This window comes from Rana temporaria, chromosome 11 (assembly GCF_905171775.1).
Source record: "Rana temporaria chromosome 11, aRanTem1.1, whole genome shotgun sequence".
NCBI classification, from domain to species: Eukaryota; Metazoa; Chordata; class Amphibia; order Anura; family Ranidae; genus Rana; species Rana temporaria.
This window is the reverse complement of record NC_053499.1, coordinates 107139057-107159786: the sequence shown is the minus strand read 5'-3', so window position 1 is coordinate 107159786 and position 20730 is coordinate 107139057. Positions and strand designations below refer to the sequence as shown.

Sequence of the window (20730 nt, the reverse complement as noted above, 5' to 3'; positions counted from 1 at the left end):
AACTCTACCCTCAGAAATCACAAGGGACATCCTGCTTCAAAGTCCATCATCCCTCGATGGATAAGACAACAGTTTGATGCATTTTGCAGAAATGCACTACAGTCCATTTAACATGGGTTCCTTTGGTAAACGTTCACAACTATGCCTCTTTCAGCCAGTGCGTTTTTGTAAAGGGTTGGACTTTTTTGCCCACAGCAGATTTCATTTTGCGTGTAATAGACTTCAATGGACCCGCACCAAAAACGGGTCCAATGAAGTCTATTACACTTCAGGCCGATTCTGTACTGAGTGAAAGGGGAAGTGATTTCAGTTAGCCTTGTGGCTCTAAATTGGCTGTCGCCCTTTGAATGTGGACCTGGTTCAGCTGGTTGTGTATGCTCCCCAGCCCTCCTGTCTCAGGGCTTAATAGTCCATCCTGTTTTATAATCACTGATTTTGTCAAAAAAGTCAAAGCAACTTTTGCTGAAGGTAGTATCTGTCTTTCACTTTAATGACGATATCGTTCATCCTAAAGAAATTACACTTTATTGCTTGGATGTCATTGGGGCTGTGTGCGTTTATCTTTCTATGGCCTCAACTACAAAAACAGATTCCCTTTTTGTACTCATGGAGGATCTGAGCAAGAGTCAGCTGGCCACTTTGGCCACTATCTGAAGATGGATCAAACTCTTTATTAGGCTTATACTGTCAAATGTGAAGCACCTCCTTTTCCTCAAACACAAACAGTGGCACTCCAACAATGTCACTGCTATGTCCATTTACTCAAGGCAGCTAGCAAGCAGCATAACTGGGCCTAAAGCTGCTCCTCTCCAACATGTTTCACCCAAAAGTACTTGTTCATCTCTATGGAGGCTGGTGAGTGGTTATGGGCTCCTAATCAGCACCCAGTGTCTGCAGTTTTGTATGAGTGATCTTTTTTCCGCTAGACCTCCTTTTCCTGTCAGAGCCAGAACAGTTAGCATGTCTTAAACTTTTTGTCATAAAATGGGTAGTAAAGGTTCGTTTTTTATTTTCTAAATAGGTTACTTTAAGCTAGTGCATTGTTGGTTCACTCACCTTTTCCTTCGATTTCCCTTCTAAATGTTTTTTTTCTTTGTCTGAATTTCTCACTTCCTGTTCAGTAAGCTGTTCTAAATGACTTTCCACCGCTCGGATGATGGTGGAAAGCTTACTGAGGAGAAACAGGAAGTGAGAAATTTAAACATAGAAAAAAAACATTTAGAAGGGAAATCAAAGGAAAAGGTAAGTTAACCAACAATGCACAAGCTTGAAGGAACCAATTTAGAAAATAAAAGACGAACCTTTACAATACCTTTAAGCATGTCTCAGGTTTGTAAGACAAAGGGGACCACTACTTACCCGCGACCACCGGCTGGAGGTATCCCAGACAGATCCAACGTCCGCTAAACGGCATGGCTGTCGGCCAGACACACTGTGACAAAGCCATAAAAGACCGGTCATATGTGTGCCCTAGAACAAAATGTTCCCCGGCTGCCCCTGGAGCAACAGGGCCTGTCATGGACGTCCCAAAGCTGAGCTAAGGGCCGGCACACGCTCGATGGCCGAACATGGGGGGACTACAAGAGTCGAGGACCCAGCCTGTCACCCAGTCGGCTGTTGATAGAAGAATCACAGGATTCAAAAATGCAGGAACAAAATAATAAAAGCGAAAAAAATCGCATGAAAAAAATCTCCAGAGTACAGGACTCTAGAAGTGCCTGACCTCTCCTGTCGTTAGGAAAAAACTGAGGCTGCTAGAGCAGGTGGTGGGTTATACCCGGGGGGCCACGCCCCCTGGGAGGAGCTGCACTGAGGAATGTGTTGTTAACACTAAGTGCTTTTTTTCTGCCTAAACTCTCCTAAAGGGAAGCGGATATAACCCTACTGTCAAAGGATGCTGTGTCCGTCTATGAACGGAAGAGAAATCAAATATTTTGTACGTACCATAAAAATCCTTTTCTCTGCGTTCATTGAGGGACACAGCACCCACCCCTTTTGCAGTTATGCCTGAAAAGTAGTTTTGTTATATAGGGCTTGTGACTAAGCTGCTAGCAGATTGGTGTTTGGACAATAGCAGGGGTACCCCTGGGCTGTGCTTTTGTGCCCAGCATCCTTTAGGTGGTGCTACAATCCAATGGTCAAGATTTCTGCTGTGTCCCCCAATGAACACAGTGTAAAAGGTTTTATTGCCATTTAAATAAAATCCTATTTTTGTGATAGTATGGGTACAAACATGTTTGTGAATATACCTGTACCATGAAGTCAATTGCTATTGGTATATGCAATACTGTAATCAAACAAAAGTATTTACAGTCACATTTAACCTGAAGCCCTTTAATGAAGACTATGGGGCCTGCAGAGGCTTCTGATGATTTTAAAATGCATCAAAATGTCAGATCTTGCTTGGGAGGATGAGAAGAGCTGCCACTGTGATAACTGAAAAAAATGGTGACCTAAATGCATGTTTTGTTCTATGATACTTTGACATTTCTAAAGAAAAATAGTAAAGTAAGAAGTAAAATTAATCCGAATCATAGGGACATAACATGTCATTATCCTCAAGGACCGTGTAAGCCTAAGCTGTCAGTGGCTCTGGATCATAATGAAAAAACATTTACACTTACCGATCTGTAGCCATTCCATTTTATCCTTCCATTTGTTTTCAGTTTCCTGCCTTCTCTCCTGTAGCTGCTCCAGTTTTTCAGAGATCTGCAAGTCATAGACTACTATTAGGACAGTGAACAGTAAAAAGAGATAACAGTAGAAAAGTATACATCTGCTGAAGTGAAACATATAGATATTATTTAGTCACTGATGCACTATATGCCCACAGATACTGTACAAACCAGTATATGGGAATTACAGATTCTGTGCCAGCGTTGTAGGACCTACAAAAAACTCAGATTACATCACAACTTTAAACAACAGACACTTGTTGCATTATTTTAAGCACTCCCTTGCTGACAAGTGGTCCCTGGACTGGGCTGCAAGTGGAGTACTAAACCATAAAATATCAGTTTATGTAAAATGTTTATTAGCAAAAAGTCCTAGGTCAACAGATGGGAGGATCCCACATTTACAGCATAGTGACGTAGTGATGTTTTAAATTGATGGAAGGAGATTGTAGTAATCAACATTCACATACCCTGTAATTTTACATAAAATATTAAAGCAATGAATATAAAAATAAATAAAAAAGAAGTAGGAGGTTGACACGTTTCCATATACTATATTGAATGTTTTAGAAAAAAGGAGCAGGAAAAATTAGTCATTACCATACCCCAAAATCCACCTATCTTTTCTATCATCTTATCTGCCTTTTTTAAGTTTGAAGTCAACATGTGGGAAGGCTATGGAATTTAAATATTCTTAACAAGCAGTAAATGAGCCATCCCTGACCTCCAAGCTACAGACACCGTGGAGAAATTTCTGGCAAGTGGGGACCTAGTGACTAAGGGGATTTGATTCTATTTCTACTGAATTTAAATGTAAAATATTTTCACTCTTGAAATGCCATTAAAAAAACAGGGAACAGAAATGGGAAAGCTTCAAATCAATTGTTTGCCAAACAAACTACAAAATATATGTGTAGCACTACCCCTGGAGGAGCTGCTGTTTTGTTTTGGGTGGCACGTTACCTCGTGGCTCTTCCACCGTCCTAAGGGTGTAGGGTGCATATAGCAGTAACGGAATGTCCACGACATGTGTCTTTTGCTGTGCTCTTTATTACCCAGCTGGGTAAAAACATAAAAACTTGTGATGAAAAGTAGAGGTGAAGTTAAAGAAGAAGTAGCAGACTCAGGCGAAACAATAGGGAAACAGTCCTGCTCCCAACAATGCTTTGAATTCTTCGCCACTCTAGCCAGAGTGGGTATAGCGTACTTGGACAGGCCTACTCTCACTAGCCTGGCAGCCAGGGTATCGCTCGAGCTTGAAGGAAAAGTCTCTGCCACAGACCCTCCTGAAATGGACTCATTGAAAAGCCTCTGCCACAGGGAGATGATCCTCCTTGATAGAATTGCGTTTGGATCTCCTTCAGATAGTTTTCAGGTACCGACTGAGAGGTGACCAGTCTCTCAGTGTCCGGCTACCTTGATCCCCGGTGGTTTGTTGAGACCCTATTGGATCACCAGCCTCTCATTGACTCTCCTCAGATGGACTCCCCACTGAACAGCTACCTCACTTGGGATCTTCAGGATTGGGAACCCAGTCGACTACTGGGCTCCCTGCCACAGCTTAAATGTTCCGGACCAACATGGTCCCGGAACCAGGAACACCGCGTGGCACGCGCACCCCGGCCTGGAAGGCCATTACGCCAGGGTGCTGTGATGCGCAGTCACCCTAAAGGTGGGTGCCGCACTCCGAAGAACCCAGAACAATGGCTTCTGCCCCATAAATACCCTCCCCCAGCATGCACAGCGAGGCTGAACCACTCCTGATAGGCTGCTGGGGAAGAGCAGCCAAACCGCGACTCCACTGCTGCCACCCATCGCCCTGGGGTAGGAACTACACCCCAGTAACAATAGCCAGCCCACAGCACAGCCAAGACAGAGACCAGTTTTGAACATAATGACTGGATCAGAGTCAGTCAACACTCTGATCCCTCTCTAAATTTGACTAGCACCAGTACCTTTTAAGTAACCAGGTGCTACATATTCAAACGTTCAGTTTAATAGGGTGTCAAAACAGTATGTTAAAAGGTAATCAAGGCTGCAAACATTTTAATTGAAGGACAGGTTGCAAAAAAAAAAAAAAAAAAGAGTAGGACAAGCCCCAAAAAAACGCTAACTATATCAACGGTAAAAAAGGTCAGGTCTGAGCATGTAGGCCCTTTACTATATCATTTTGAGTTAGTTAAGTGGGGACAGCGAAAACAAACTAAAAATATCTTCTTCAGCTCTGTGTGTACAAAGGAAATGGAAAAGCTTAAGTACTTAACAATCCCAAATGATCTACAATGGCTCAAAACTGACATGGTCCAGAACTAGACAAAATAAAGGTGAATGAAGCACCTAGACCATCTTTATATTTAAAAGGGATAAAATTTAAATACAATACTTGCGCTGTAAGGTGTGGGACAAAAAATGAATAATAGGTGGTAACGTTTATAAGTGACTAGTGAAAATATTATTAGGTGAGAACAATATTATAAGGCATATATAGCAATGAAACTAATACAAGGACAGTCCTTAGTGAAAAATCTGCACTCTGAGGAGGTCCAGATCCGGCGTAGTCCTGCCGTGTATTGGTGTGCTCCAACAGAGATAAATCCTGATCTCCAACGGTGCAGGTGTTGTGTAAAAATAAAAATCAAAATAAAAATGAAAAAGATACACTTTAGGAAAAAAAACACGGAAAAAAAAAGTTCTAAAGGAAATGTATATAAGACCCTTGGATCCGGAATATAGGTGGAATAGGATAGTTGAGCCAACACCAAAGTTACATGTAAACACCTTTGGTGAACCCAGCTGCTCACCTCGAATTGACCGCAATATGTCCAGGTCAACCTGGTCTAGATGGTTATAGTCCACAAATAACACACGTAAATCTCCATCCGATGTTTAACATGAAAAAACAGAGTAAAAGAACAAAGAGAGGCTGATGGTGAAATACCGTCACAAAAAGATTGGCAATTGGGATCTTGGCGGGTGGGAGTGCACTCACATGTAGGTGAGAGATCTCAGGCTCATATCCACGAGTACCGCACTCGTCAGTCCCTCTATCTTTCCTCTGCTTCTTTCTACTAGTTCTCGGGGTTCAGATGCTGGCTGTTTTGGTCTCCCCAAGATTTCTCAGTGTGTAAAGCTGTCTCAGCTGCTGTGGGCTTATGGTAACTCCTATCTCTTTCTCATTGGCTCAGATGGAGCGCTCAGATGGCGTTGTGATGGCAAAGAGGTGAAAGAAACATACCCATAGTATAGCCCGGTCAGCAATGTAAACAGGTTTTATTAAAAACAAAAGTTAAAACTCACATGTAAATACAGGAACTCTGCAACAATCCTTACGAGTGGCGAACTCGTATGTCCGTCCGTCAGATGCTGGGGTGTGTCCTGCCTACCAATCCCGACGCGTATCGTCACGATCACGTGACTTCATCAGGGGATTTAAAAGGGATAGTTCACTTCTACCACAAAACTACCTATGCGGATAAGGGGCATCTGTAGATAAAAACAAACTGTGCTGATCAGAGTAAATTTGAATAAAGCCTTTGCTACAGATGTAGGCCATTTACATACCTTATGAAGCCTGACTGGAATACTCCCAGGACGTTACCAAGTTGGGCCCAGTCATCCACTGCTTTCCTCCATTAACACAGAAGTGAGCTCTCAAATGCTGAGCACAGATCTACTGCATCAGGGGCAAGAAAGTATGTGGAGAGGTTTAAATCAGAGAAAGCTCACTTCTGTGATGGTGAAGGCGAGCAGTGAAGACTAGGCCTCAATTAGCAACATCCTCAGAGTACTCCAGTCAGGCATCAGAAGGCATGTAAATGGCCTATACCTATAGCAAGGGTATTATTCATCTTTAGTCAGAAATGCACAGTTTGTTTTAATCTACAAAACATCCCTTCCTGCTTAGGCAGTTTTTGTGTAAAGGTGAACTATCCTTTTAAAAAGGGGAACAAAAGTCTTTACAAAGTAACTACAAACCAGTTTGTTTAACTTCCCCAATTCCAAAAAAGTTGGGACGCAGTGTAAAATCTACATAAAAACAGAATGCAAAGATTTGCAAATCCAATAAACCCATATTTTAAATCACAATTAAAAATAGACGTATCAAATGCCTAAATTGAGAAAATGTATTATTTTAAGAAAATAAATAAGGTAAAATTGAAATTGATGGCAGCAACACATCTCAATTCAATGCTTGAATATCGAGGACACCGAAAATCGGAGCCGAAGAAACAACCTCCATATCGTAGGCCTCCCGGAGGGGTGCAACCCCACAGTCTTCACAGAAGACCTGCCGAGGTCCCTACTACCGTCGCCACAACTCTCACCATTCTTCACGATGGAGAGGGCCCACCAAGTGCCGCAGAGGCCGGGTCCGGAAGGGGCCCCCTACCTTTATCCTTTATTACATTTCTGGAATAGGGATGAGCTGCGCGTGGCAGGCCACATCCCATATCGCAACGGGTGGTCGACGATGAAACGGTGCAGATCTTCACCAGCCCTAAGGATGCAAGCGCGTGGCTGGAATCGCTACCTCCTTAGTGTGCCTACTTCCCCCATGGTTCACTCTTGTTTTTTTCGGTTTGGAGTCACAGTTGCTGGATCGACTATGTGGAGGTGAGGGGGCCGAGTTATGTGCGGGACTAGCCTGGGTTTTTGGTTCTGTGATCCTTGATACACCGTTGTGTCCCGTTGTCCTGTTCCTGGGCTAAGACTCTTGTTGTCCCCAGCCCTCACTGCATGTTATCCTGTTTGGAAGACCCGGTACAACTGACCAGATGTAATTACTTTGGTGTTACCCCTATGGCAGACTTGGACACGTTCTGAGTGTTGTCCCTTGCTGGCTATCCGAGTTCCTAGTTCTCCAGCACCTCAAGTCAGCGGATTGTTACCCCCCTTTTTTCTTTTTTTTCTTTGTTGCTGCCGATTTTTTCTTTAATGTTACATGCAACGTCCTATCACAACTTACACTTTGCAGACATTGAAATGTCCTAGACAGGTTCATGCCTCCCGATTTTCCTGACTTTGTCCTTTGGGGTCATGTGCCCCTCACTGTTTGGGGGTGCATGGGGTGGGGGAGTTGGATGGCCGTTGTCGTCCGCAAGGATGTTAGTTTCTTGTGTTCACGGGTTTATATGGTTGGTCTATGTGCTCTTTTTACTGCATGGAGTGGTTGGTCGTCTGGGGGTGTGCATCCGCCCTGTGGTCAAGTAGTGACACTTTGCAGGGCACGAAAGATGGCGGGGCGCTGCATACCTGCGGATGTATCCAGAATATCATGGCATACTGTTATCCTTAACTTATGTTTGTACATGGGTTATGGCTAATTTCACAGTGCTGTCCTGGAACGTCAGAGACCTTAACTCTGCAATTAAAAAGGTCCCTAGTGTTTAAATACCTACAGCAGCATAGTCTCAAGATATGTATTCTGCAGGAGACACCCCTAGTGGGTTCCAGGGTCATGGGATTGAAAAGAGCTTGGGTCTGTGCACATTATCATGCTTCCTACTCTAATTACGCCAGGGGGGTCAGTGTTCTGGTGCACAGATCCTTTCCAACTCTTGGCCGTTAGAACTGATGGGGGGGGGGGGGGGGCAGGTATGTTCTGCTTCATGCCTTAATAGCGTGGTCTCCATATGTGATCGTGGGAATATATCTGCCTCCCCCCGCTGACATTACTTTACTCCATACGGTGATGCATGTTGCACAATTTGATGTGGACAAAGTACTGCTTGTGGGGGATTTTAATTTGGTCATGTCTAAAGAGTTGGATAGACTCCGGCCCTCATCCCCTACTTCCCCTGGTCTATCCCAATGGGCATCCTCTTTCCATTTAACTTATCTGTCGCCATTTCCACCCCTCTGATGCCCAGTTTACCTGTCTTTTCACCACTTACCGGACGTTGTCCCGCATAGACATGGCTTTTGCCTCCCCCGACCTGCTACGAGAGGTGACATCCACTGAGATTTTCTCTCTAGGCATCTCGGATCATGCGCCACTGGTGATCACGGTCCAGGCAGCTCCGCCTGGGGGTCAGAGGCTGTGGAGACTGTCCAAGTATTGGATTATGGACACAGATCCAAGAGAGTATACCTGAGGCAATGAGCAACTTCTGGCTGAGTAATGTGGACTCCCCTGGGCCCCTGATAACGTGGGATGCGTTCAAGGCTTTGCTGTGAGGAGAGTACATTAAAAAAATCGCAACCAAAAAGAGGGGGTCTGTGCAGTCTCCTGGGGCAGTTGTAGGAACGAGCTCGGAAACAGGAAAAATTGTAAGTTCTGAACCCGAATCCAAATACTTATCATTCCTGGCAATACACCTTAAGGGAACTGTCTTTACTTCGGATTCCCCTCACTAAAAGCCAGTGCTCAAAGAGTGTTTGAGTACGGGGATAAGAATGGCAGGCTTCTAGCTTGGCTAGCCAAGGGTCAATATGCCCCGATAGGCTGAGGGACACGGATGGTACACTATTGACCACTCCTGAGACGATTAGCTCTAGGTTTTTACAGTACTACCAGGAATTAAGGAATTATACTCTTCAAAAGTGGCTTATACTGATAAGGACCTGACTGACTACCTAGACCTGATCCCATTTCCAACACTTGAACCAGACAAAAGGCAGATCCTGGATAAGGACATCTCTCTGGAGGAGATGCAGGCGGCCATGGGCTGCATGCAGTCAGGGAAGGCCCCTGGTCCAGATGGCATTTCTATAGAGTTTTACTCTGTGTATCGGGAGTTGCTTGCCCCCAGGATGACCTCCCTCTTCTCACAATTCTTTACTTTAGGCTCTCTACCAGATTATGTTCGAGGCGGTGGTGGTGTTGGTACCCAAACCCAGTAAGGACCCAGAAGAATGTGCCTCATATAGGCCCATTTCTCTGATCAACGAAGATGCCAAACTACTGGCTAAAATTCTGACTCTTAGGCTGGCCACGGTCCATCAAGACCAGACGGGATTCATGCGAGGAAGGGCACGGATATCAACATCAGACTCTTAACCTGTATACCCCTCATAACGAGGGTAACAGAGTCATAGATTCTTTAGATGCAGAGAAAGCTTTTGATTCCGTGGAATGGAAATACCTCTGTGAAGTCCTGAAGCGTTTCGGATTTGGTCCCAAGTTCCTTGCATGGATGGGTTTGCTTTATAAGTCCCCCAAGGCCCGGATCCGCACGAATGACATCCTCTCCGATTTTTTTCTCCTCCAGAGGGGCACCAGGCAGGGCTGCTCATTGTCACCCAGCTTGTTTGCTCTGGCTCTTGAACCACTGGCAATCCTCATTCGGAGGAGAAAATCTCACTTTATGCGGATGATGCATGGTTATACTTGCATGATGCAGAGACATTACTACAAGTGGTACTGGAGGCGTTTAACGAGTTTGGGCGCTTTTCCGAGGTTAGAATTAATTGGTCAAAATCTGTCCCGTTCCTGATAGATACTCAGGCCCGAAGGGAGGTGTCATGGGCCCCGCTACACTGGGTGGAGGAGTTCAAATACCTAGGTATTGTAGTGACTAGGGACGTCCAGACCTTTTGTCATCTTAACCTTCAGCCTATTGTCACGAGACTCAAGGAGCAGTACTCCAGGTGGAGGGAAATACCGCTTAACCTACTAGGTTGCATTAATGTGCTGAAAATGCTTTTTTTAACCTAGGTTTAACTATATATTCCCGAATTGTCCGGTATGGCTTCCCAGTTCTTTTTTAATGAGCTGGACGTGTGTATCGGTTCATTTCTATGGAAGAGCTCAACCCCCAGGTTGGCCAGGTCAACCCTGCAGCTCCCGCTGCACTGTGGAGGGCTGGCACTACCCAACCTGATGAAATATTACTGGGCAGAAATTTTAGTCACCGTGAGATGGTGGTTTGAGCAGTCTCGGATGAATGCAGCTACCCTGTTTGGAAGCCGCCTGTGACGGTATCGGTATGATATCCCCGTCAACGTTCCCTTCTTCCCATAACGACAATCACCCCAATATTCCACGAGGAGGGATATTCCTGGAATCGCCCAGAAAGCCACACATGAGACAAGCTTACTGCTGGAACAAGACACTTTATTGACACAAAAACTCAGCTTATATGTGGTTACAGCCTGTTAGGAACGCCCCCCTCACACAGTGGGGTTTCCCATACAGATTATAGGAGACAAGTCGGAGCCGACCATGCAGACACGTTTCTTTAGATAAAGACATCAGCGGAGTTAATTACTAGGTGTAACAGCCTGACCACAATGAAGCAATCAGAATAATTAACATGAGCCCCTCATCTAATCATTGTAAACAGTAAGGCCGGTCTCCTTCCCACACACAATAAATCAATTACCATTTGAACTAGGGAGCTGGCTGAGGAAGGGTCATTAACATGTCAATAGCTTGTGACACATGAACCAAGCAGGGAGATTTACACTGACATCCTTCACAATGGCCCCCCTTTTTCTCCCTGCTCCGGCAAACCCGGTTGGACCTTCCCTGGTCCAGTAGGGTTGACGGGTTCAGAGCTTTTAGTCCGAGGTTAACTCCGTTTGGCGTGACTGACCTCCATTGGTAACTGCTTCCGACTCAGGTATGCTACCGGGTCGTCAGATCACACGCCGGTCAGTCCCCAAGTCTTTGTGCGATCTGCAAAGTCACCAGAAGTCAGTGTGAAGACAGCGAATGGGTCTGTGTGCCGCCGTCTAGGTGTCCCGCTATGGGAGGGGGCAGGTTATGGCTCTGAAGTGACAATCACAGGAGATTCATAAAAAGAAAAAGTTATATTTGTTGAAATGCTGTAGCACTGGTGCTCAGAGTCCGGGGGGGGGGGGGGGGAAGAGGGGACTCAGAGCCCCATAAGGTCAGCCACCCCCTGCTCCCTCCGCAGCCGCCGGTTCTCCTCTTTGAGCTTCTCCAGCTCCATCTCCAGTTCATGGAGCCTGGGGGGGTCAGCCCGCTGTGACCTCAGGTGGTTGTTCTCCTCCTCCATGCGGCTTATGCACTCCTCCAGCTCTATGTACTCACGGATCAGCTCCTGCTTGCTCATGTCCTGCAGGCTCTCCACGTGGTCCATCAGGAACTGGGTGGTGGTGTAAGGGGCCACCGGTGGGCCCTTGGCGAACATCTCGGCACGCATCTGGGACGCCCGCTGCGACTCCCTCTCCTCCAGTCGCTTCTTCTCCTTCCAGGTCAGCTTGTTATACGGCTTCCAGGACCTCTTCTTCTTGAAGGGTGGCCGGCGGTGCCTCTTTCTGCCCAGCTCCCTCCAGGGCCCCTCCGGCTCAGGGCTGTCGCCCATGACCAGCTGACAATGGTGTTCCCTGTTGTCCGTAATAACAGATTGTACCATGAGGGCTTCGTAAGGGGTGCCCAATGGTTCTTCCTGACCCAGCTCCTGGGGATCCCAAGCCGAGTCTACACAATGGGCTGCTGCTGGTGGGCGGTACCCAGGTTGAGACCAATTTGACCTGGTGTTGTCATTCATGGGGCAATTCTGCTTGAAGTGACCCAGCTGTTTGCACCGGAAGCAGCGTTGTTCGTTGCCCTCCTGGCGATGATAGCGAGGGCTAGATGTCACCGGTTTGTTAGGAGGTTGGTATCTAGCGGTTGGTGGGTGTGAGGGCACCGTTTGTGGTGGAGGTTGTTCCTGTGGTGTGACCTGGTTCGTCTTGCGAGTATCTGCATATTCATCCGCCAACTTCGCGGCCTCTGGTAGAGTCATGGGCCTGCGATCTCTCACCCAATCCTTGACGTCCGTCTGGATGTGATTGTAAAATTGCTCCAGGAGCATTAGTTGCAAAATGTCCTCTGCGGTGGTGGCCTGGCTGCTGTTAGCCCAGTTAGAGGCCGACCGGGACAATTGGCATGCCCATTCCGCATAAGAGTCTTTCGTGGTTTTGCGTGAGTCCCTGAACTTCTGTCGGTGGGACTCTGGGGTTACTGCATAACGAGCCAGGAGCACTTCTTTAACCCGGGCGTAGCTATGGATATCCTGATCTGGCACGGTCCGGAAAGCATCAGAAGCTTTGCCTGACAGTTTGCCTGACAATATTGCAACCCAGTCTCCTCTAGCTATTCGGTGCAGGTTACATTGTCGCTCAAAATCCGCCAGGAAGTTATCAATCTCACAGTCCTTTTCATCAAAAGCTTTAAAAGCGCTAAACGGAATCTTCCTTGCGTCTGCTGTGCTGTACTCACTGTTCGTAGAAGGTGCGGCTGCTTGTTGGACTGCTGCCAGTTTTAACTGTAGCTCTGCGTCCCTTATTTGTTTATCCTTCTGTAGTTCTGCGTCCCTTATTTCTTTAGCCTCCTGTAGCTCCGCATCTCTTATTTCTTTAGCCTTCTGTAGCTCTGCGTTTACTAACATGTCCATCACTTTCAGTACCACATCTGGCGTTGGGTTCGGGCCGAACCACGCTAGCTTCTCTCTCATTAGCTTGTTGGCTGGCGATTCCTCCTCCTGAATCACTGGTGTCTCCATCTCTTGTAGTGCTGGCGTTGCTGCAATCCCGTCCTCCTGGTCTAGCTCCATTGATTCTGCTATGATGACCCGCTTGGTTTTGTTGCTAGAAATCCTTCCACGAACTTCCAGTAGTTCTTCCAGTGTCTGCTTGGAATCCGGGTGTGAAGGGGAATAGAAGGGAAAAATCCCACTGCTACCAACCAATTGTGACGGTATCGGTATGATATCCCCGTCAACGTTCCCTTCTTCCCATAACGACAATCACCCCAATATTCCACGAGGAGGGATATTCCTGGAATCGCCCAGAAAGCCACACATGAGACAAGCTTACTGCTGGAACAAGACACTTTATTGACACAAAAACTCAGCTTATATGTGGTTACAGCCTGTTAGGAACGCCCCCCTCACACAGTGGGGTTTCCCATACAGATTATAGGAGACAAGTCGGAGCCGACCATGCAGACACGTTTCTTTAGATAAAGACATCAGCGGAGTTAATTACTAGGTGTAACAGCCTGACCACAATGAAGCAATCAGAATAATTAACATGAGCCCCTCATCTAATCATTGTAAACAGTAAGGCCGGTCTCCTTCCCACACACAATAAATCAATTACCATTTGAACTAGGGAGCTGGCTGAGGAAGGGTCATTAACATGTCAATAGCTTGTGACACATGAACCAAGCAGGGAGATTTACACTGACATCCTTCACACCGCCATTTCGGGTTCACTCAAAGAATTGGGGAACCTAGTGTATAGAGGTGTTACTGCTTATACTTTACTCCCAGGCCCCACTAAGGTGACCCTCAAGGTCTGGGTGGTTGCTTGGAAGAGATTTCTCCATCCCCACCAATACTCTCCCTTTTGTCCGCTGTGGGGGAACCCCTTTCTTCCTCACTTTAGGATGTTACTGGAGCCACAGTTATGCGCCCGGTATGGGATTAAGATCCTCCAGGATGTTATCCGCTCAGGATCGTTTCTTTACTTCCGGGAATTAGCTGAGAGGTATGGACTCCCAGGAAGGATATTATTCAGATATTATCAGCTGAGGCACGCAGCCAGAGCACAATTCCCCCATTCTATAAGCTTGACAGTAGACCCTATTGAGGCAATCCTAGCACAGCAAACTCTTAAGAAAACAATTTCTACATTATACCTTGCCCTATTGGAGGTTGACTCACCTAAAATGAACGCTTTGTGGGAAAAGTGGCAGACCGACATTCCTAGCTTGGATAGGGAGACCTGGGAGAAGTGCTTTGAGGAGGGGTCCAAAATTGTGTTATCTTCTAGGGATAAATTGTTGCAAACCAAATTCTTACATCGAGTTTATTATACACCTTGGAGACTGCATCAGATTTACCCTCACAGGTTACCGAATTGCTCCAGATGCCAATTGTCTGATAGCTTCTATATACATATGTTTTGGTCCTGTCCCTTGGTGTTGTCATTTTGGGCAGCAGTTTTTGAGAGTATTAATATTCATCTACAGCCATCACTCCCGGTGTCACCCCGAATTGGCCCTGTTGGGCATCCATGATGATGAACAAAGACCCCCTTACACCAAGTTGCTTGTCTCCTTTTTGTTATTTTACACCAAAAAGGAAATGCTAAAGAAATGGGGCTCCCCCTCTCCCCCAACAGTGAACTCATGGGACTCCTCCATAAATGTTGTGTTACTTATGTATAAGATAACTTACACCAATAGGTGATGCCCTCAGAAATTTGATCAGGTTTGGTTACCCTGGATTGAACAGTTCTAATTCCTTTGTGTGACAGTTCTAGGACTCTACCCTCGGGTACCCGGCTGTATGCGTATGCTGTTCCCTCCCCCTCCGTTACCTAGACAGTGTATATTGCTATTCAAACTCGTATTTTCATAATGTGAATGAAGGAAATGAACAGAAATGTTGTATGTCATGATGTGCACAGTTTACTTCTGTTTTGTTTTTTGTATTTTTTTTTTTCTTTGGCTATTCTTGGATTATTCCTGGAAGATTACTGTATGTCTGTTACTTATTATATGATGTATTCTCAATAAAGACCAACCTTGTTTGTAAAAAAAAAACAAAAAAACAGGGATTATTCTGTGATGGACATCATTGAATGGGCCCAGGCATACTTCCAAAAATCAGTTCGCCATGCCATCCAAAAATGCAAGTTAAAGCTCTATGCAAAGAAGGAATTTGTTATTATGATCATATTTTGTACCCTGAGAATAATAGTTATTAGTTTACACAATAAATCGATTTAACGGTATTTATCGGCGTATACTGCGCACTTTTTTTCCCCTTATAATAAGGGGAAAATCATGGGTGCGCGATATACACCGATACCCGCGCTGTGTTGGAACCTTGCCGCCGACATATACCGAGCGCAGTACACTCGGGTACACTTGGCCAGGCTTGGCTCCCTCGCGGTCACGCCCTGTGCCGCCTCCTATATACGTGCCTGAGTGTACTGCGCTCGGTATATGTCGGCGGCGGCGTTCAAACAGCTCGGGAAACGGGGATCGGCTCAGAAACAGCGCGGGAGAAGCAGGGAGGACACCACCGAGGCCGCAGACGGACAACAAGGCCGCCGATGGACGCTGGGCAAGACACCGAAAAGGGGCATTCAAACTAAGTATTTTCTTTTTTCCTCAAATTTCCCTTCTAGGTTGGGGTTGCGCGATATACGGCGGTGCACGCTTTACCCAGATAAATACAATATTTTATATACTGTCTGTACCTCTACTGACCGGCCTCACTCAAAGTCCCATGACCCCAATTCTTTGCATACTCATGCATTTACCAGGATGGATTGCATTGCAAAGAAGCAGCCATATCTGAGCATGACCCAGAAACACTGCTGTCTTCTCAGGGCATTTAAATTAATTTAAAAGGGTCTGTTGCAAGTCGGAAACTGTTCTGTGGTCACACAAATCAAAAGTTGATATTGTTTTTGGCATCTTTGGGCACTACAACCTTTTGGGCCAAAGAGCGGGATCATCCAGCTTGTCAACATTCAGTTCAAAAGCCAGCATCTCTGATGGTATATGGGTGCATAAGAGAGTAAGGAATAGGCAGCTTGCACAGAATCTGGAAAGGCACCATCCTTGCTGAAAGATGGATCAAGGTTTTAGTGCAGCATATCCTCAGGCAAAAATGGGACATTCCTTTCTCAAAACTCCACCAACTGGTCTTTCCCATACATTTACAGAGTGTTAAAAGAGAGGCTGTTACACCATGCATCAAACATGGCCTTGACCCATCTTTCTTTGTAACTGGGAATTGTACTTTGCTAGATTTTTGTTGCACTATTCCAACTTTTTTGAGATTTACTGCTGCCATGAATTAAAAAAAAAAAAAAAAAAAAAAAAACGTATTTTAAGCAATAGCATGGATTCACGACAGATGGAAGTTGTCAAACAATCAGATTTCTTTTTATGAAGAGGCAAGCTAAAACTTAAATAAAAGCGCGTCTGTGGACATAGTAAATTTGGATTAAAGTGATTGTTATTTGAAAAAAAAAAATGCGCCATTACAAACATGTAATACTTACCTCCTCTGTGCAGTTGGTTTTGCACAGGACAGCCTGGATCCTCCTCAAATAACTTCCTATGGAGGCACTGGAGCAGAGTCAGAGCTCTGTGTGTCCATTCAGACATGGAGCCACAACCTGGCAATGCCCCCTCCCCTGTGATGGGCTGACCGACTGATTGATAGCCGCGAAAGCCAATGGCACCACTGCTGTGTCTTAGCCAATCAGGAGGAGTGTTCTGGATGGCGTAGACATTTGTGGACATCGCTGGAGAGAGATGGGGCTCAGGAAAGTAATTAGGGGGTGCTGGGGAAGCTGCTACACACAGGTTTTTTTTTCCCCCATCTTAAATGAATACAATGCATTAAGATAAAAAAAACTTCTGCCTTTACAATGCCTGTAAAAGAGTCAAGTCTACAGGCTTCAATATATCAGTTTGCAAATGGATAAAAAACTGCCTAAAAGACTGTATTTAGAGAATAGTGATCAGTGATTCATACTCAAGGGTCTGAGGCCATCAGTGGAGTACCTTAACTTTTAGTGTTGGGACCCTTACTTTAACATATTTATAAATGATATAGGGCCTGGGATTAAAAGTACCATTTCAGAGTTTGCAGATGTCACCAAGCTATGTAGTGGAATTACATCTTTACAGGATGTTTCCAACTTAAAAGCCAACCATAACCTCTTGGCGCCGACAGCACGGAAATATATGGCCTCTCAGCGGGTTGGCCTTGGCGGAGGGAGGCTGCATATTAGCATACTAGATGGCAACCACAGCTATGCCAAAACTGCGTGCCTCTGGCACAGTTACTGCTGGCTAACGGAAAGCTCCCGTTCACAAGTAGCTTTCCGATCATGTAACTGCTGCGACAGCCAATCACAGAGGTCACATGAACATAAACCCCCACCCGCAATCTGACACCCCTTAAAGGGCAGGGAGGTGTTGGCGCCAATGGCTTAATGTACCAATTGGTCAACTATGTAACAAATTAAGATGAAGTGGCACCCAAAAGGGGAAGCTCCACCTGTCTGCCTCCTCAGCTGCAACATTTGGTACCTTTTTTGGGGGGGGGGGGGGGGCACAGGCAGCTGAGCCACTTTTGGCTCAGTTCACCGAGGCCTCCTTCCCCCTCAGCTGGCCCATGCAAAGCACAGCGCGCTTCATGCATGCGCAGTGAGAAACCGGCTGTGAAGTAGAGGTAGACCGATATATCGGTCGGCCGATATATCGGACGATATTTGGCCGTTTTTAAGAAATCGGCATCGGCCGATTATTGTAAAAAAATCGGCCGATTTTCGGCTGCCACGCTAAACCCCGCTCCACTTCCAGCAGCACGAGAAATTGATCCTTCAGCCTGGTAGCCTGCGCGCCGACCCCCCCCCCTCTACCTCGGCGGGCTGTACTGTAGCATAAAGCAAACTTGTCACAAGCCCGAGCAACTGCAGTAGTTGTCTGCGCGAAGAGATCACACTTGTTATGCTTCCTGCATGCTGGGACGGTGGCGGTATTACTGAACCTAGGCTCTAGGCTACGGCTCCAGCCGTAGCCTAGAGCCCATGTTCAGTAATCCCGCCACCGTCCCAGCATGCAGGAAGCTTTTGTGATCTCTTCGCGCAGACAACTTGTACTGCAGCTGCTCGGGCTTGTGACAAGTTTGCTTTCTGCTACAGTACAGCCCGCCGAGGTAGAGGGGGGGGGGGGGGGTCGGTGCGCAGGCTACCAGCAGCGTGGCTGAAGGATTCATTTCTCGTGCTGCTGGAGACTGGGGTAATGTACAGTATTCCTATCATCTCTGATAGGTGCCTCGGCTCTCTAGTGATTGTACATAGTACTCCAACTCACGTGGGAGCTCACAGGTGTCATCCAATGGACAGTGTGTACATGTCAGAGCACACCCCTCTCCTGTATACACACTCATTTTATATATATCCATCCCCACCCACAGCCAGCTCCATCCATCCACCCCCCTCTACAAAGCATCTCCCACCAACGGCCAGCTCCATCCATCTCCCCCTCCACAATGCATCCCCCACCCACGGCAAGCTCCATCCATCCACCCCCCTCCCTCCATCCACAGCCAGCACCATCCATCTCTCCCCCTCCACAATGCATCCCCCACCCACGGCCAGCTCCATCCCTCCATCCCCCTCCACAATGCATCCCCCACCCACGGCCAGCTCCATCCATCCACCCCCTTCCCTCCATCCACAGCCAGCACCATCCATCTCTTCCCCTCCACAACACATCCCCCCTCCACGGCCAGCAGCATCCAGCCACCCCCCTCCACAACGCATCCCCCACCCACGCCCAGCACCATTTATCCACCCCCCTCCAGAATGCATCCCCCAGGCACAGCCAGCACCATCTTTCCCCCTCCACAACGCATCTCCCACCCACGCCCAGCACCATCCATCCTCCTCCACAATGCATCCCAATCCAAAAATCGGCCCAAAATATCGGCCGCAAAAATCGGCATCATATATCGGCCATCGGCTGCCCCGATTTCGAAATATCGGCATCGGCCAGAGAAAAACCCATATCGGTCGACCTCTACTGTGAAGGCGCATTGCTTCACCGACTGTTTGCCTTGATCAAGAGTACTGTTTTTTTTTTTAGCCTGGAGCTTATCTTTAATGTTGATAAATATAAGGTTTTGCACCTGGGGGCAATAGCAGAGAAGGGTCTTAGTGTTCTGGTAGATCATAGCCTTAATGATGGCATGCAATGCCAAGCTACAGTTTCTAAAGCTAGTTTAACACTTTCTTGTATTAAGAGGCATAGACTCCAGAAAGCGAAACATAATTTGGCCCCTGTATAAATCATTTAGCAAGACCTCATCTGGAATACGCAGTTCAATTTTGGGCATTCGTTTACCAAAAAGGATATCGGAGAACTGTAGAAAGTACAGAGGTGGTCAACTAAACTAAAAGAGGCATGGAGGAGCTCAGCTATGAGGAAGGATTAGCTAAACAATGTCGCCTCTCTTGAGAAGAGGCAAGGGGAACATTATTAACATGTATAAATACAGACGTGGTCAATGTAGTAAACTTGTAGAGTTACAGTGGAACCTTGAATTACGACCATAATCTTCGCTCCTCCTTGATGTTTGACATACACCACCGCCGTGGCGTTGTCCGACTGGATCCTGACTGCAGCCTCAGTGACCATGTGGAGAGGCACCGCTTGGTCACCCGAAGTTGCAATACATTGATTGGCAGGCGGGATTCTTCCTGCGTCCAGCGACCCTGTGCCGACTGTACGCCCCAAACTCCCCACCAACCAGTCAGGCTGGCGTCCATAGTTATCACTTTCCAATGAAAAGGAAGGAACGACTTCCCGGATTGAAGGGCCGGAGACCTCAGCCACCAGACCACGGATTTCCCGACTAGGTGGGTCACCTGAATTTGACAATCCAGAGACAACGGAGATTTGTCCCATTTGGACAGGATTTCCTTTTGCAAGACTCAAGTGTGGAATTGAGCATACGGAACCGCCTCGAAAGTGGCCACCATGAGGCCCAGGACTCGCATTCAAAAAATGCAGCGACGACCACTGCGGGGCGTCAACAGCTTCACCGCAGCCTGAAGAGTCTGCAGCTTGTCCGAAGGAAAAAGTCCAGAATCAAGCCCAGGTACTTCAGGCGCTAAGTCGGTATCAACAACGATTTCTGGAGGTTAAGAACCAAACTCTCGAAGAGTCCGACTGGCTAGCGCCACATCCTCTAATCCTGAGGCGGAAGCTGCTCTCAGAAGGAGGTCGTCAGCAAAGCCAGAATCGGCGAGCACCTTGGTTAAAACCCTTGGTGCCGATGCCAGGCCAAAAGGGAGAGCTACAGACTGATAGTGCTCCTCCCCGACCGCAGAAACCTTTGATGCCCGACGCATATGGGGACATGCAAGTATGCGTCCTTGATGTCCAGGGATGCCATAAAATCCCCTTGATGGAGTGCAGCGACCACAGAGCGAACTGATTCCATCCTGAATCTTTTCACCTTAATAAATCTGTTGAGGGCCTTGAGGTCCAGAATCGGACGGACCCCTTCCTTTTTTGGGACTACAAACAAATTGGAATAGAATTCCTGGAACCTTTCCTGCG

At 46.7% G+C, this 20730-nt stretch overlaps 1 protein-coding gene across 1 annotated transcript in view; it reads right to left on the bottom strand.

Moving 5' to 3' along the window:
* Positions 1 to 20730, bottom strand: part of SPTBN2 (spectrin beta, non-erythrocytic 2) — a 904339-nt gene that overhangs the window by 153203 nt on the left and 730406 nt on the right. The window contains 1 exon segment of the mRNA XM_040328797.1: positions 2625 to 2709. Within this exon segment, the coding sequence (XP_040184731.1) occupies positions 2625 to 2709 (85 nt within the window).